Consider the following 17,696-nt stretch of genomic DNA (forward strand, 5'->3'; position numbering starts at 1 on the left):
AAGATGACTGGGGAAGGATGATGATCAGATGTGGGGTTTCTTTTACATTGATTTTGATATATTTCATCTTGGAATTAATTTTTAAGATGACAGGAATTGCCAAAAAACTATACCATATTATTTTTAAATTTAAGTAACACAATTTTTATTTTATTTAAAAATTTTTTTTCAATGTTTATTTTTGAGAGAGAGAGAGAGAGAGACAGAGCATGAGCAGATGAGGGGCAGAGAGAGAGGGAGACACAGAATCCAAAACAGGCTGTAGGCTATGAGCTGTCAGCCCAGAGTCTGATGCGAGACTCAAACCCACGAACACTGAGATCATGACCCGATCTGAAGTCGGATGTTGAACTGACTGAGCCATGCAGGTGCCCTAAACAAAAATTTTAGATCTGTAATGACATTAAGAGATTATCTGCTATTTCTCCAGTTGTTTACACTTGGAAGCTGGTAGCTCCCTCCTCATATTCTGACAGAGAGTGTCGACTTCTCTTATCCCTTCTAGAAGTGAAAAGCCTGTGTATCAACCAATAGCATTTTGTTCGGCAATGCAATAAAAAATTTACAGTTGTAATGGTGCAACCTATCAAAAATCAGGATTTGGTTATTATATTCATTAATACCCAGAAGTTAGAATTTCCTTAAAATAGACTCATCTGAACTATGGAGTGTTTCTTAGAAGCCAAAGCTGGGAGTTGGATGTGGGCCGTTCTTACAAATGATACTCAGTATCGAAGAGTGTGTTCTGTATCTTACTGTACGTTTTATCCCAATATTTGAATGTGTTCAAATAATCTCATTGATAAAATACTAAAAATTTAAAATAGAATCAATGAGTATCTAATTTCTGAACGTATACTGATGAATGTTTACAGTATAAAGAAAACATGTACACCAAAGTAAAATTCAATTGTGTGCTAATAAAACAATTTTGAGGTGAGCCAAATTATGAAATCTTCTGCCTTAGAGATTTTTGATGACATACAGCAAAGAACATTTGGCAATGTCTGGACACGTTTCCAGTGGTCACAACTGGGAGGAGGGAGAGGGAGGTACCACTGAAATCTACTAAGTCAAGGCCAAGAATACTGCCTAACATCCTACAATTCACAGGATGCCCTCCCCCCAACAAAGAATTATTTGGGCCCAGTGTCAATAGTGTGAGGAACACTGACATATAGTTACCTTTCTAGATGGACCCCCAAGCCCCCTCATTGTCCAAGGGTGCATAATAAAATCAAAAGAATGGATGAAGACCCTAATACCTTTTCTCCCTTTTGATTTGTTTGATAAGCGTTGCCTATTTTCAAATTAAAAATATGCCAAAGCACATGAAAGCAAATCTGAACCCTAGTGCTTTTATTTGGTATGTGCCCTGAAGGATCTGATTTTTGTATCGGGTCTCAATACAATATCTTGGTCTTAGAGTTGGTCCCTTCAATCAGGATACGTTCATCTTCATGAGTTACTAAATTGAGATTTGAGAAAACCTTACAGGCACCTGCTTTTTTAAAGGAGGACAGGTTCATTTTCTTGGTTTCTTTATGTTTTGTTGGTTCCTAAGAACTGCCTCCGTTTAAGGCAGCTGTGTCTAAAAACAGAACTCCAGTGACTGCTCAGGAGACAGTGCTCCTTATCAACTCACATTAACTCTCCAATGATGTCTTCCTCATTTTTAAACACTGTACGTCTAGTAGAAATGAGAGGCTGAACATATGGTAGAAAAAGAAAGGGGAAAAAAGCAAATTAGGTAGTCGTTTGCATGTAGATTTTCTATTTATTTAATTAAGCAGATTTTCTATCCTACAAATCCTGCTACTCTGAGATTCACTGGCAGACGGCACCATGTCATTAAATTAATAATGGCGAGTATTAGATGTCCCCGAGTGCTGATTGGATAATTGATTATGAACCAAATATGGGTGTTTTTGTGTTTTTATTCCATTTGCTCAACATGAACAAGACCCATCCTGAAACGGGGGGACAACTAGGTTTGAATTTAAAGATTGACTCATTTGACAGGCATCAAGAAGCTGTACACAGAATGAAAAAAAGTCACTCTAAACTTCTTAGCCCTTGGATACACTCTGGTAACACATTTTCTCTCAGAATCTCATTGCCTTTCAGTCTTTGCTCAAATCTGTTGTTTCTTTTCTTTTCTTATTCCTTGTGCTTTTTTCTTTTGTTGGAGACCTCTCACGTCTGAAAGGAACCTTTGAAAACGGGGGTTTTTCAAGAAATGGAGGTGTTTTGATTTTTGTTATAATAGATGCCAACGAATAGAAATAACTGAATGCTTTTACATCCATAGTGTAAAGACTCTAAATCCCCTCACTGTGGCAGGTTGTGGGTCAGAAAGCTCCCTGGAGAAGCATATTTAAGGTTTATAAAAGCAAAGCCAACAAATTTCACTGTGAGCACTGTGAAACCTCAGTGAATATATAACTGTGGCCCCATTGGTTTAGTTTCCTTCCCATAGCATGCCAGTTCTGGTGTTAAGTGAAGAGAAAACCCTTTGGGAACAGTCACAAAGGGGCTAGGTAGCCAACGAGAAGCTCTAGCAGGAAAGACTGAGAGAATAGTTATTAAATAAATGTAGGCTGGGTGAATAAATATTTTATGGATCTAAGCCAAGAGATACACTGGTTAAAAAAAAAAAAAAGAAAAGAAATGGTGCCATTTTTGTTGCTCAAAATTTTTATTTTTTTTCTGAATAGTTATATTTATGCTTTTGTCGCTATCCATGCTGTGGCTTTTTAAAGCCTTAGCCACTTTGTGGTTCTAGCCCCAATATAATCATCATCCTTTCACTCTTAGAATTCTTCGTCCCTTGTCTCTTTGCCTTTGTAGGGCTTGTATAAAAGGAGGGCCTTGGAAAATCAATTATTTCCTGTGAACTGGAGAGACCATCTGAGCAGTGCCCCAAACAGCAGGATTAGGCAGGTAAAACCAGTTGGAGAGCAGATATATTATGATCTCTTGGACCAAGGTAGAGTTGTGTGCATGTCTGAAAGGTCATGCTGACTCACCAATGGAATAAGGATCGTGTAGGTTGACCAGGGTGAGGTAGGACTGTCCACAGGATTGTGTGAGCTGTGGTAGCGGAGGCAGTATATATAACATTCATGGACTAAACACTTAGCTAACTACTTTCCTGAAAATGGTCTATGCTCTAAAAGACGAAGATCTAAGCTTTTCTCCTGCTTTGTTTTTTTTTTTTTTTTTAAACTTCTGACGACTCAAGTCACTGCTAAGTCAGTTCTTATGATTTAAAATGAAAGCAAATGGCTATGGTGATGTCGAGAAGACAGCTGACCTGCACCAGTATATTTAAGATTTTTAAATTCTGAGTTAGCTCACCTTATAAAAATACATGTCAATATACTAAATACTCAACAAAGATCCGGGAGGGGGGGGTATTTAAAAATACACTTCTCTTGGATCAGCACCAAAAATATCATTAGTTTTCTGTACAACCCGTTACAAGTTTTTAAGTAGAAGTTAAAATTATTTCTGATAAAAATTACAAACTCCACATAAATCAGTAAAGATACATCCAAACAACTTTCAAACACATTTTGACATCAACGGTAGGCATTTTCACTCGGAAGGGCGTTCGAATGTGTACCACTGAATGTCTGCAGTGAAACTTTTTGATGTCAATTCTGTATCATGGGGATATTTCATATCTCACACAAAGGAGGCACTGGTACTTGGAAAATTATTAGAACCGTTATGACTGAGGTGAAGAATTTGTGCAGCCTTCCACAATTTCAAAGAGGTAGTGATAGATGCTTGTCCTCCGGGCGATATCAAATGCGGTCTCTTCCAAGTTGTTTTTCAGACCTGGTTTGATGTAGCGGTTCATCAGGAGGAGTTCTAGGGTATCTTTGCTGTCTCTGTTCCCGGCAGCAAGATGTAAGGGGGTCAAGAGGCCTTTTGTTTGGGCGTTAATATCTGCGTCATGCTGGAGTAAGAAAGAAGCTACTCTGGTATTATTCCACTTACAAGCACTGTGCAGGGGTGTCCAGCCATCCACAGTCACCGCGTGGACATCTGCCCCTTGTGCGATCAGCTCACGCACAACATCTAAGTGTCCACTGTAGGCTGCTCGATGAAGAGGGGTATACTCATCTTCATCTCTAGTGTTCACGTGAGTGGACTTTTCAGAAAGTAGTCTCCGCACCGTAGTAAGCTGAGGAGGAAAAGACATCTTAAAAAACCCAGAACAGTCAATGGAGAAAATTAAGCTATCTCGTGGTGTTAGATTTGATGAAGTTCAACATAAACTTCCTTGTCAGCAGATGACTTTAAAATACAAATGATTTAACATTTCTTTCGGGGGCAACAGATTTTTAAGAATGAACAGTTAGTGTTAGCCAGGCTCTTGCGTCTAAGAATGTGATTCTCTGAATATCAAAACATACATTTACTCCTGGTCCAATTAAGGCTCATTGCGTAAAAGCTTTAGTCCTAGATGAATAATACAGGCTATTGGGTTTAATCCTTTATATTTCATTAGTTAAGAAAACATAATAATTGATTGATTCTTCGACAGGATTACCACACCAATATACACAGTGCGTAAACTTTAAAAAATAAACTTCTTTATCAGAAGACAATGCTACAAGAAATCTAGAGATTAAAGAGCTCAAACTAAAACAACCTTAGAAATGTATTTTCAGGAAGCGATTTTCAGCTTGGTCTTTGGATCTCTGGTGGGATGCAGTGTGCTCTTGGGTTAAAAAGTTATCCAAAAATACAAGACCTTTTTGGTTAGTTTACTAACAGACATGGAGGAACTTAGTGAAATGTGGTAGAAGTGGATGAGTGGGAAGAATAGATTGGATAACACTGGGCAAATGAGTATTCCTGAAACTCATTTTCTTAAACTGTAAAAGGGAATATTATTATCTCGCAGGGATATAGGAGGATTAAATCAAATAATGTAGTAAAAGCACATGGTATATTTAGTATTCAAAACATGTTAATTCCCATCCTCCCTTTTCTAAACCATAGTTGTCTCTAGGATGATCTTAATGACTTAATAGAAATGATTTAAAAATATAGGTGACTTCTTGCCATCTTTATAATTACCCCTTAAACTTCCAAATAATACTGAATAGGATGCTTTCTGGCTTACTATGTACTTTCATGTACATTTCCTCATATGCTCCTCAAAATCCTATATAAAAGATACAGGTATTATGATGGCCACTTTTACAGGTAAGAAAATAGAGGTTCAGAAATGGTGGGATTTGCCCAAAGTTACAAACCAAATAGAGGTTCAGGGATAGGTCTTCTGGCTCCAAATCCAATACTTTTCCTACTATATTATGATTTCCTCTTTAACTGTTTTTTGTTTTGGTTTTTTGGTTTTTTTACCCGATTTCTTTCAGCAGCCCAAAGAAGCAATTTGCTTGGATCTTTTTCCATTTTTTTTTCTTGCAATTGATACCACTCTTCAGTTTTTTCATCTTGCTCCTCATCTTCGTCAGAATTCCCTACCCAGAGACTTTGGGTACCAGTGGGAATAAGGTGTCCATGCGTTTCCAACAATTCAAGTTGGTTAAAGTGTTCAGAAAAGTCCAAGGAATTTTCTGTATCTGGTTTTCCATCATCATTTACTTTCCCTTTTTCCATTTTTACTGTTATTCTAAATACAAAGCATTTCAAATGCCAGCGTATAATTAATCTTTCTAGTGATGAATTATGTCTGCTTTATTTTATCCATCAAGATCTGGAAACACAAACATAAAAATTATTAGAAAAACAGTAACTGAGTGTTTATCAATAGCATAGATAAGTTTTGCAAACACATACCAATAAACCCTGTCTGAACTTTTTGGATTTATTGGTACTTTACATTCTCTAAATGCTGGAAATGAGATTTCAGTTATCTGTATCTTCAATGGTCTAAAACTTCTTATTTTTTAAGTCCATGGTTATATTTTTCTGAATCTATTGGTTTAGATACTATTGTACTATACTGAGTGATAAATGCTTAAAGCTTCTAAATTATAATTTAAAAGAAAGGCACGTTCATGATTTTTATAGACTAGACAAACGACGCAAAGCAGAAACAAAAACTTTTAATTTCTAATAAACTACTTCAAAGACTTAGGCATTCTTAGAGATGGAATAGCCTCAAGGGCATCTGTTCAAATCTCTCATCAATGCAGGTATCTTTATCGTAATGTCTATAATAATTATCCTGTTTCTACTTTGGTAATTTCAGGCTTGGGAAAATTTACTGCTTTAAAAAGGAGTCCCATTCATTGACAGACAACTATAGTTCTCAGTCGGCTTCTTGTTTTGAACTGAATTTTGGCTGTCACTCACTCCATTCAACAAATATGAATAGAATGCCTGGTATGTGCCAGTCTCTGGATATTGGGATTCAACAATGAACAAGACCCATGTCTTAACCTCATGAAGCTTATTGTCAGTGGGGATGACCAGTAAGAACAGCACGATCTGTGCTGTAGCAGGACCTTGTCCAAATACAATGAGTATACAAGAGGGTTATAATTAACCCAGTCCTACAGGATTAGAGAAGGCTTCTTGAAGGAAGTAACATTTATTCAGCTAGGCTGCCATATTAACTTATAAACCAGTATCAGCTTAAAGAGTTACACAGCTTATTAAAGCTTAGCCAATTTTTAAAAATGTGACTAATAAATATCTTAAAAATACCATGTCTCTGCCTCCCAATTATATTTGCTGAAATCAGTCTATCAAGGCTCTTCTCAGATGTTATCTCTTTCATTAAGTCTTTCCTGAACCTCAAAACGAGATCTCTCTCTGGTAGCTTTTTCTGTGCTACATATTGCCTTGTTTCAGCACTAATCTGTTCTTGTTTTAGTCCCTCAGAAGTTAATAAGCTTAAGGATAGGGTCTGTATTTAACTTATCTCTATGCCCTACTTATACAGAGGGCATTAAGAAATATTTGTAGAATTAAATTTAATTAAAGCCCTATCACTTGATTTTGTGTGGAATGCAGAAGGGATTGAGAGAAGTTCCCGAGTTAGTCATACCCTTAAGATACTAATTTCTTTCTAATTTCACCAGTTAAATAGTATTCAATCCTAATGTGGCATTAGATTTTATTACTAGAGCCAAGAGTACTAAATTCCAGTTTCAATCTATCACTCATAACTAATAACTTCTCTTGTCCTGTTACTTCATTGTAAAATGTAATGACCGTACTAAAGGATTTCCAAGTCCTGCCCAGCTTTTCAGTCTATTGGGAGGCCCCATCAGAACTGCTTTGTGTTTTACAAGTTCTCTTGGAATTTTCACTTTTTATTATTGACCTATTGTTGATACACAATGCTATATTAGCTTCAGGTATACGACACAGTGATTCGACAACTCTATACATTATTCAATGCTCACCACAGTATCCTTTATTACTGACTATATTCACCTATTGATTATACTCCTCACTATATTCCTTGACTATATTCTCTATGCTGTACTTTTCATTTCTGACTTATTTTTTCTATAACTGGTAGTTTGTACCTCCCAAACCTTTCACCTATTTTGTCTATCTCCCTTCCCCTCTCCCCTCTGGCAACCACCAGTTTGTTCTGTATTTATGAATTTTGTATTTAGGAACTCCCATCGGAGTTCTCATCTTTTTCTTTCCTCTCAAACTATTCTCTGACCCTTGCAACACAAAAATGATCATACATCAATTCATTAAACACTTAATAGAAACCGAGAAATAATATAAAGTTCACTTAATTATAGCAAATATAGAAACAATAAAGCACATATTTTATCCTCCCCTTTCCTTTCTATAAAAACTCCCTCTCCCCTTTTTAAAGTAAATTCTGAATTTACTGCTTCAGACAGAATAAGTTACGTGTAAAATTTATTTTTAAATTTTAGGTAGATTGAGTCAAACCTAGAACCAAAAAATCGATTAAGATTCTTACTTGACGACATTCCACCAGGAAGAAACATACCCCATGTTTCTTTAAAGAACACATTTCGACAGAGATCTAAACCATGTCAACTCCTTACAAAAAACTCAGTGACAGATGGTATCATAAACCCCATTTTACAGGTGAAGGCGCTGAGTTTCGGGTAGATTAAAACAACCTGCCCTAGACTAAGGACCCTTTAATGGCACTGAAAGGTCAGATTTTCTAATTCAATAGTTTCACTATATATATATATATATATATATATATATATATATATGGGCAAACAATAGTTTCACTATATATATATATACACACACACACACACACACATATACACACTATATTTTACTGCTACGAGCACAAAGTAGTACAGATGTGTTGAACCCAGGGTCCAGAGGCGAAAATAAAGGATGGGGGGAATAAATACAAGGGCCCGAATGCTCTAACTCTGGGGAGTGGGAGTGAGGGGGAAGCCCTCTGGCACCGATTGGTCATTTCACAGGCCCGGAGTCGCGCCTGCGGCCTTCCAAACAGCCAAGAGTGGAGAAGCCGCTCCAGCCCTATCCAGGACCCACGACGCAGCCCGTTCAGCAGGGCTCAGCAGGGGTCGACAGGTGACCCGCCCCTAAGGGCCCACTAGTTTTTAGGTGGCGCGAGGGGACCAAGGAGCGCGGGCCGGGACAAGCAAGAGCTACCCACCTTAAAGAAGGGAAAATCGCCGCCGCGAACCTCGCTTCCGGGGTCGTCCCTCAGCTTCTCTGGATTGGCTCTCGCATGAGGGCGGGGCCTCGCCGCTACTTTCCCGGCTCCTAACGGCATTTGGTAGCCAATGAGAGCCGGAGAAGACCTGAGTGCTACGTCATCAGTGAGGTATCGCGAGAGAAAGAGCTGCTGTTTCTCTCCCGCCTAATTCAGGTAAGTGGCCCCGCGGGTTCTGAGACCGACGCTCGTGAGTTGCTGTTGCCTTTCTCCTCGGGAAGCTCGCTCCTTCTTCCCGGGTAAAAGACACCCTGGGGGCCCGTTGAGGCTTTGGAAGAGTGAGGGTGTGGGATAATTTGAGAAACGTACTGCCTATTTCTGTGGGATCCGGGGAGGAAGCCCTGAGTGGATTGACTCTGGAAAAGAATGGGACGGGTCGGCTAAGTCCTGGAAGGTTCTGGTTCTGGTTTCAGAGTCCGGTGGTGTGTGTGTGTTGAGGCTTGGGATCTCGACCGAACCGGGAGGCCGGACGTGGGAGGGGTGGTTTCACGGTGGCATACACTCTTGCCCGAATATTTTGGCCATTTCCACTTGCTTTGCAGGCGCCGGGCGTTTTTCTGCGGAGCACGTGTTTCTTTTTATTTACAGTCGTTTTAAAGGTGGGCCCTTCTCTTTTCATAAATTAGACCTTTTCTTTAAACAGCCTTGTATTTCAGCAGAAAGTATGGGGTCACCTCCATGCTCCAGGGTAGGCTGCACATGTAGTTTAAACATTTCTGCGCACCCAGAATTGTTTGTGTGCTAAACCAAAACTGCTGTATGTGACCCTTTTTGCGCATTCATTTGATGGACATTAGTTTCCCATAGTTTAATCATAATGGTGCAATTAGAATGGCACTGGGGATGTGCCGTTTCTATTGTTGGTTTCTTAAGTAAAAATGTAGTAGGTCCTTAGATGAAAATGAGATTCCAAAAATTGGTAGTCTGTTTTTAAAAGAATGTGCATTTTATGATAATGTAATTTTGCTTTTAGTATTGGGATTTGAAATCGAGTGAGTTCTCTGACTTATTTGAGCACACGACCCAGGAGTACTTGGAGAAAAAACTGGTTCCAGAGGACCTAGACTGACGGTAGAAATGAGTCCTGCAGATGCCCTGTAAGCACTTGTCTTCTGGAATCTTTTTTGTTGCTTTGGATTTCTAAAGCCCATCAACTGAGATCGCCGTAAAAGAAAACTTATTTAATAAATTGGCAGTAAATAAAGAGCTTGCCTATGAACAGAAATGTTAGTGATCAAAAAACATTTAGAATGTTAAAAAAAAAATTACTATTGTATGTTTACTAACTTAAAGATAATATTCACCTATAGGTTGAAGCCTTGCAGTAATTTGGTGTATTACTTTAGTATATAAGTTTATATTCTTAGGTTTTGTCTTAAAATAGTGAAGCTATAAATATTTTTGAGCTTTTGTGAGGAAGTCTTAACTAGTCAGTGCAAGCCTATTTAAACAGTAAATTGCTCTAGCATTGAATCAATTGGAAATGAATCTGAGTAAAATGAAAATCAATAAAAGAAGCAGAAGTTATGTGGGAAAAGCATTAGATTTGGTGTCTAATTTCAGTTCCTTGGTTAATACTGTGTGACCTTGGGCAAATTAGCAGTTCTCTGAACCTTGCCTCAATTTCCTTATCTTATATATATAATTGGAACAAAATTGCCTTTCTCAGATTAATTTAAATGTTTAAATGAGAGATGAAAATACTTCATAAAACGCTATGTATTTTGTAACATAAATTGCTAGGGTAATGTGATCTTGAAAATATTCTGATCAGCCTGTGTGTGTGGCAATTAAAACTGTGTGCGTATATATCATCTTTGAAGTTTCTGGAGAGAAATCTTTTCTGGAAAAATCTCATATATGAAGATTTCAATTTTGGAGATATATGTGGAAGTTTTTTTAAGTTCCTTGTGGTTTAATGAAAATAGCCTGAGTGGTTAAGTCTTGTTTCTTCCACTTAGTTGTGCAATAAATCATTTAATTTCTCTGTTTTGTGTTCTCATTTTTCAGAGACGGTAAATACCTACCTCTTTACATGTGAAAGTTGAGATGAGATCATAAATCCCTAAGTACTTTTTTAAAAAGAGTTAAAAGTTACATTAAATTTAGGAAAGCCGTAATAACTACTACGTTGCTGCTTCACATGAAAGGTGGTACCTTTGAATACCACCAAATTTAAATGGACTTGTAAATAATTCTGTTTTGTTACTTGGCCAAATTTGTTAATGAAACACTAACTTTGTATAGAGAGTAGAATCAAGCAAGTGTCTTCTGGGACTGCAGTGTAAGCTTACTAGCTTATGAGGATAAAAGAAGGGCTTTTTAAATGAACCGGTCAAGTATGATTTTCTGGATGAGTACAAAATAGATAAACAGCGGGTTTAGATATGGGGTCAAATCCTCTTGTTTTTTTTTTACTCTGGAATAGAATTCGAAAACAACCAGGCTCCCAGGTCCAAGGTAAAAAGGAGTATATAAAACTGGTTGTAACAAGGTTATACTTTTTTGAAGGAGTCACAGAACCTTTTTAAAATTCATATGTTCTTTGAATTAGTGGTAGACAGACTATGTAATGTCAAAGATCTATTGGATGCTTTACATTTTCAGACCTGTTTTGAGGCTAGAAAAGCGATTTTACTACATAACTGTTCTTATTTATGTCACAAATTTAGGTTTTAATTGGTTTGAGCATACTCTTATTGTATTGAAATGTTTCTTTTTTAATACAGTGACGATGAAAATACATTTAAAATCTTAGTTGCAACAGATATTCATCTGGGATTTATGGAGAAGGATGCAGTCAGAGGAAATGACACATTTGTAACATTTGATGAGATTTTAAGACTTGCCCAGGAAAATGAAGTGAGTTGGGTTTACATTTTTCAGTTTCTGCTATGTTCTTTTAGTCAATAGGCTCATTGCTTTCTTAAAGTTGGAGGTTGGTTTTACAGGCTCATGTGCCTACGTTGCCTGCTTAAATGTCAATATACGAAAAGCCTAAAGCAGAATTTGAGTGCCTTGTCACCTTAAATCAAGTAGGAGCTACTTTTGTCAGAGGTTTGTAAAAGTTTACAAATATTTATGGGGTGTTTACAGAGTGCTGGATCCTGCGGCAGTTTCTATTTGAAATGGAAAGATGACAAAGTTTCTGCTTTCTAAGAACATAAAGCATAACAGGATGTAAGATTTAGACAAATGTCCATAATGCTCAGATGCAAGGTCTTAATGTGATAGGAACCGTAAGAAAATTATCAGCAGCCTTTCCTGGGAGTTTAGACATAGAAAAGATCACATAGAGGATAGCAAGATCAGTTTAATGAACAAGATGGCATTTAACTAGGGCTTTGAAGGATGGGTAGGCTTTTGATGGGTGAAGAGCATAGAGAATGTACGTTTCCCAGGAAGAAGGGCACCGAGGTGAGACAATATCAGAGGTATGATAAGGGCACAACAAGTCAGTTTTGCTCATTTGTAGGCCATTTATTAGAAAATATGCTGAAAGACTAAGACATGAGTTGAGCTGCATCAAAGAAGGCTTCAAATGCCAGATTGAGGAGTTTGTGCCCAATCCATTGGAAAATCTTTGGGCAACAGGGTATAGCATGAATTGAAGACCGGTTTGAGGCTTTTTTAAAGTAGTGGCAAGGGATGGAAAAAAAGGAAGTGAATGCCAGAGGTATTTCAAAGATTGGATTTGAATACTTCGGGGGTGGGTTGTGGGAAAGGGAAGGGACAGTGACTGGAGTATGTTAAGTTTGGGCAAATGGTGGTACCAGTAATAGAAATAGGTTCTAAATAAGGATGAGGTACTTCTTTATGTGGGAAGGTAATGAATTCTGATTTAGATCATTTGAGTTGGGAGATTCCAATAAGACATTCGGGTCAATATTCCAGTAGACAGTTGAGATGTCCTGCTGGACATTTCGGAAGAGAGCTGGGGAGTAAACATAAATGCTTATGATTTACAAATTAGTATCTCTAACCTTGACTTTTCCTCAGTGTTCAGTTTATCTGCAAGTCTTTTGGTTCTTCCTCCCGAATGTATATGGAAACTGTTGTTTTTGTGCCTATATATTTAGCCCCAAACTTCTATCATATTTTGCTGTAGTAGCTTCCCATGGGTCTTTCTGTTTGCATTCTTTTTCCCTACATCTGTTCAGCATAGCAGCCAAAATGAACTTTGAAAATCATAAATCAGATCGTACCACTCTGCTGCTTAAAATCTTCCAAGTGGCCTTCTAGTGAATCTAAAATAAAATTCAAATTACAAGGCTCAAGTTGGTCTGGCCTCTGCCGGGAGACTTCTGCAACTGTCTGCCTTGTTCAGTGTGCTCCATCCACATTGGCATTTCTGCTCTGGGACCTTTGCACGTCAGGTCTCTCTGCTTGGAGCACATTTTACCTTTGGGAGAGGTCTTCCCGGATATCTCCAAACACTCTTATCAATTATTCTGTTTATTTTTTTCATCACACCATCTGAAATAATATATTGAATTGTTTACTTGTTGACTGTTGACCTTCCTCCACTAGAAGGTAAACTCCATGAGAGGGAAAAATCTTTTCTGCTTATTCATGCTGTGTCTTAATATCTAGAAAGGATCTAGCAAGCAGAGGTAGCTTTTAATAAATTTGTTAATGAGTGGCACCTCAGTTGGTTAAGCATCCGACTTCGGCTCAGGTCATGATGTCACGGTTTGTGAGTTCAAGCCCCACGTCAGGCTCTGCTGACAGCTCAGACCCCGGAGCCTGCTTCGGATTCTGTGTCTCCCTCTGTCTCTTTCCCTCCCCCACTCATGCTCTCTCCGTCTCTCTCTCAGAAATAAACATAAAATTTAAAAAAAGTAGTAAATAAATTTGTTAATGAATGAATGTCTAGTAATATCTCCTTTTTTTTTTTTAAATTTTTTTAACGTTTATTTATTTCTGAGACAGAGAGAGAGAGACAGAGCATGAGCAGGGGAGGGCCAGAGAGAGAAACACACACACAGAATCTGAAACAGGCTCCAGGTTCTGAGCTGTCTGCACAGAGCCCAACGCGGGGCTCAAACTCACGGACCGCAAGATCATGACCTGAGCCGAAGTCAGACACTTAACCGACTGAGCCACCCAGGTGCCCCAGTAATATCTCCTTTTAAGATGACTTCCTCTTTCCCTGAGGTCAGGGAAACTTATAGCCAAAGGATGTCTGTTTCCTGCCAGAAAAGCTTGTGTTTTTTCTTTTAGTACTAAAATACTTCTTTTTTTTTTTTTTTTTTAATTTTTTTTTTCCACGTTTTTATTTATTTTTGGGACAGAGAGAGACAGAGCATGAACGGGGGAGGGACAGAGAGAGAGGGAGACACAGAATCGGAAACAGGCTCCAGGCTCCGAGCCATCAGCCCAGAGCCTGACACGGGGCTCGAACTCACGGACCGCGAGATCGTGACCTGGCTGAAGTCGGACGCTTAACCGGCTGCGCCACCCAGGCGCCCCAGTACTAAAATACTTCTTTTCCTGGGCATAAGCTTCTTTCTTCTACTTTGTCTTTTGCTTCCCTTCTGTTTTCTCAGTTCCCTTCCTGCATCCCTTAAGTTTAACACTCCCCTCCTGCAGCCCCACGCTAGTATTTTATTTACTTTTTCCCTTAGTTTGTATTTAACAAAGTATTTACTATTGAAATCTAATTTTTTCCTAACTTTAAGTGCCCTACTTTGTGTGTCTGTGCCATCAAATTTGCCTTATTTCTACTCCTTAATTCCTTGGAACCCTTTTTTTTTTTTTTTTTAACTTCTAACAGTATTAGTCTCAGAAATATTGCAAGCATAATACAAAGAACTCCTTACCTTTCACCCAGATTTTCCTACATCTTACCCCATTTGCTTTATTCTGTCTCTTTACACACACACACACGCACACACACTTTTTCTGAACCATTTGAGAGTCATTGCATATGTAACCACTGTGCACTTATCAAACCCAGGAAATTAATACCGATTCGATACTTAGATAACTTCAAGATGTTGATGATTGTCTCAGTAATGTCTGTTAACAGCAATCTGGGGGCAGGGTGGCAGAGTCCAGGTCCTACCCAGGGTTACATTTTGCATTTAGTTGTCATGTCTCCTTAGTTTCTTGTAATCTGGTACATTTCCTCAGTCAGCCTTTGTCTTTCATGACCCAGACATTTTTGAAAAGTATAGGCTAGTTACTTTGTAGAGTGTTCCTCAGTTGGATTCGTCTGATATTGCCTCATGACTGGATTCACTTTGTGGCAGGAAGACCATAGAAGCAAGGTGTGTCCTTTTTCAGTGTTGCCTGGAGTCACCAGCTTTTTTTTTTTTTTTTTTCAACGTTTATTTATTTTTGGGACAGAGAGAGACAGAGCATGAACGGTGGAGGGGCAGAGAGAGAGGGAGACACAGAATCGGAAACAGGCTCCAGGCTCTGAGCCATCAGCGCGGGGCTCGAACTCACAGACCGCGAGATCGTGACCTGGCTGAAGTCGGACGCTTAACCGACTGCGCCACCCAGGCGCCCCGACACCAGCTTTTAAAAATATTAAAAAAATTTTTTTATTTGTGGTAAAATACACCTAACAAAATTTGCCATCTTCAGTGTCTTTAAGTGTAGACTTTAACAGCATTAGGTACATTGACGTTGCTGTGTAACCAATCTCCAGAACTCTTCCTCTTGCAAAAGTGAAACTGTACCATTTAAACAACCACTCCACCTCCTGCCTGAAATGTTTTCTGTGTTCCTTTTGTTTTTCTCTATGCTGTTGATTGTGATGATTTTCTTCCTTTATTCAAATCGTGTTCATTTTTGAAGACCTAGCTTAAGTCCCACATTTTTATTGAAGCTCCTCTGACTACTCTAAGATGGAAAACTTTTTCCTTCTTTCCTTTTAGATTCTTTGGCCAGGCTAATAATTAAATTGACCTAAGACACATTAACAGGAGAAAACCAAATTTTGTATGTATAGGAGTCTCATAAAAATATGAGACTCCCCAGCAGTCAGGTAATCGAGCCTTATATACCATCCTGAGCTAAAGAGAAAGGAGGTAGAGGTCTGGGGTTTCAAGGGAGGGACATGATTCATGGGAAGATGGGAAGAGCAAATGTTGGTCATGCCACGTAGAGAAGTCTTGTGTGTGGGTGCCTGGGTGGCCCAGTCTGTTGAGCATCTGGCTCTGGTTTTTGGCCCAGGTCATGATCTCACAGTGATGTCCAGCCCCGCGAGTCAGGCTCTGCACTGAGCATGGAGCCTGCTTAAGATTCTCTCTCTGTCCCTCGGCCCCTCCCCACCGCTCCGGCTCTCTCTAAAATTAAAAAAAAGAGAGAGAAGTCTTTCTGATATAAAAAGTTCTCTCTGATAATAGCTCTCTTCCTGGTATAGGCCCCCAGTCAGTTCTTTGAGGTAGTTAGGGGAAGTTTAAAAAAAGCTATTCCTGAGTCTACTAAGTCTTAATTGCCTTTAGCTCCAGTCCATGTGCCAAAGTGACACTTTCGGGAGTGGTGTATTCTCCCCCTCACTACTGTAGCCTAAGTGATCTGGGTTCTTTTGTATAATTAAGAACTTAATCAAGTTTCTTTAGGTAGATTATATACTTCTTGAAAGCATGCGTGTTGGGCTTTTTTCTGTATAATTTCTTTATTCTCTTGTTTCTAGAATGCTCTTCCTTAAAGTCTCATTTATTCTTAATAGGGTAACCTAAATGCTACCATGTTGGCACTTTTTTAAAAAATTTTTTTAATGTTTTTTTACTTTTGAGAGAGAGAGAGAGAGAGAGACAGAAGCATGAGCAGGGGAAGGGCAGAGAGACACAGAATCTGAAGTGGGCTCCAGGCTCTGAGCTGTCAGCACAGAGCCCGATGTGGGGCTCGAACTCACAGACCATGAGATCGTGACCTGAGCTGAAGTCGGACACTTAACTGACTGAACCACCTAGGGGCCCCTTGGCACATTTCCTTCTGCACGCATTGTCCTCAGATGACTTCTTCCCTTCAGTTAGAATTAACTGTAGTGTCATTGCTGCTCCTGGTTTGTTTACATACTCCTTCTAGTGCATGTCTGAGTCTGACTTAACGTTCAGATGCATAGCCGTTTGTCTCTTCCACTAGATTCTGAACATAGGAAAGGAATTGTATTTTATTCGTCATTGTATCCTCAGGGCCCAGTACAGGGAATTGTACGTTGTCAGTCCTGGACATCATCTGTTCTGTAGATTGCAGTTTCCTTAGGTGGCAGTGCCTGTATGAGCCCTAAATAATTTTTGAATGAATTGAATGAGTAATCTAAATTGAATTGGCTATCTTGTCCGTAGGTTCCATTAAAGTTCTAAATTTATGTTTAATTTGAATAACAAAAGATAGTGATTACTCTGGGTAGCATGAGTTAGAGGTTTGGTGTAATAATTTGAAGATGGCTTTTTTTTTTTTTTAACGTTTACTTACTTTGATAGAGCCCATGTGCATGTGGGGAGGGTGGGGGGGGGTAAGGAGGGGCAGAGAGGGAGAGTAAGAATCCCAAGCAGGTTCCATGCTGTCAGTGCAGAGCTCCATGTGGAGTTCAGTCTCAGAAAACTGTGAGATCATGACCTGAGCCAAGATCAAGAGTTGGATGACCAACTGAGCTACCCAGGTACCCCAAAGATGGTTTTTTTGAAGGTGACCTAGGAACCTAAGTTGGAGTCAAAGTAATCAACAGACTGCAAGCTCTTTAAATAAATAAAATACAAAATTTTGAATCTCCATACACATCAGTATCTTTTATGAGATTTTTTTCTACTTCTATAATCTATAGTTTTAACATCTTCCCCTATAAAACATACTAATTTTCACACTATTTTCTGTTGATTAGGTGGATTTTATTTTGTTAGGTGGTGATCTTTTTCATGAAAATAAGCCCTCAAGAAAAACATTACATACCTGCCTCGAGTTACTGAGAAAATATTGCATGGGTGATCGTCCTGTACAGTTTGAAATTCTCAGTGATCAGTCAGTCAACTTTGGTTTTAGTAAG

At 38.8% G+C, this 17,696-nt stretch overlaps 2 protein-coding genes across 5 annotated transcripts in view; one reads left to right on the forward strand and one right to left on the reverse strand.

Moving 5' to 3' along the window:
- Window positions 1-3,173: 3,173 nt before the first annotated feature.
- Window positions 3,174-8,747, reverse strand: ANKRD49 (ankyrin repeat domain 49). 2 transcript variants are annotated; one of them, XM_043579924.1, is made up of 3 exons: window positions 8,636-8,747; window positions 5,386-5,740; window positions 3,174-4,195 (listed from the first exon to the last, which is right to left on the reverse strand). In XM_043579924.1, exons 2-3 carry the CDS (start codon window positions 5,641-5,643, stop codon window positions 3,734-3,736), a joined length of 720 nt encoding a protein of 239 aa, XP_043435859.1. In that variant the 5' UTR covers window positions 5,644-5,740; window positions 8,636-8,747; the 3' UTR covers window positions 3,174-3,733. The 2 variants fall into 2 exon arrangements, with proteins under 2 accessions (XP_043435859.1, XP_043435861.1); XM_043579926.1 differs by lacking the exon at window positions 8,636-8,747 and adding an exon at window positions 7,946-8,152.
- A 97-nt stretch (window positions 8,748-8,844) lies between these two features.
- Window positions 8,845-17,696, forward strand: part of MRE11 (MRE11 homolog, double strand break repair nuclease) — a 74,622-nt gene continuing 65,770 nt past the window's right edge. The window contains exons 1-5 of one of the 3 annotated variants that reach the window (XM_043579927.1): window positions 8,845-8,934; window positions 9,238-9,294; window positions 9,669-9,792; window positions 11,425-11,557; window positions 17,535-17,695. In XM_043579927.1, coding sequence (XP_043435862.1) covers window positions 9,773-9,792; window positions 11,425-11,557; window positions 17,535-17,695 — 314 coding nt within the window. In that variant the 5' untranslated portion in view covers window positions 8,845-8,934; window positions 9,238-9,294; window positions 9,669-9,772. Of the gene's footprint in view, window positions 8,935-8,977; window positions 9,295-9,668; window positions 9,793-11,424; window positions 11,558-17,534; window position 17,696 lie in introns of those variants that run through there. The other 2 variants (XM_043579929.1, XM_043579928.1) reach the window with 2 other exon arrangements.

Source organism: Prionailurus bengalensis, chromosome D1, assembly GCF_016509475.1.
Source record: "Prionailurus bengalensis isolate Pbe53 chromosome D1, Fcat_Pben_1.1_paternal_pri, whole genome shotgun sequence".
Lineage (NCBI taxonomy): Eukaryota > Metazoa > Chordata > Mammalia > Carnivora > Felidae > Prionailurus > Prionailurus bengalensis.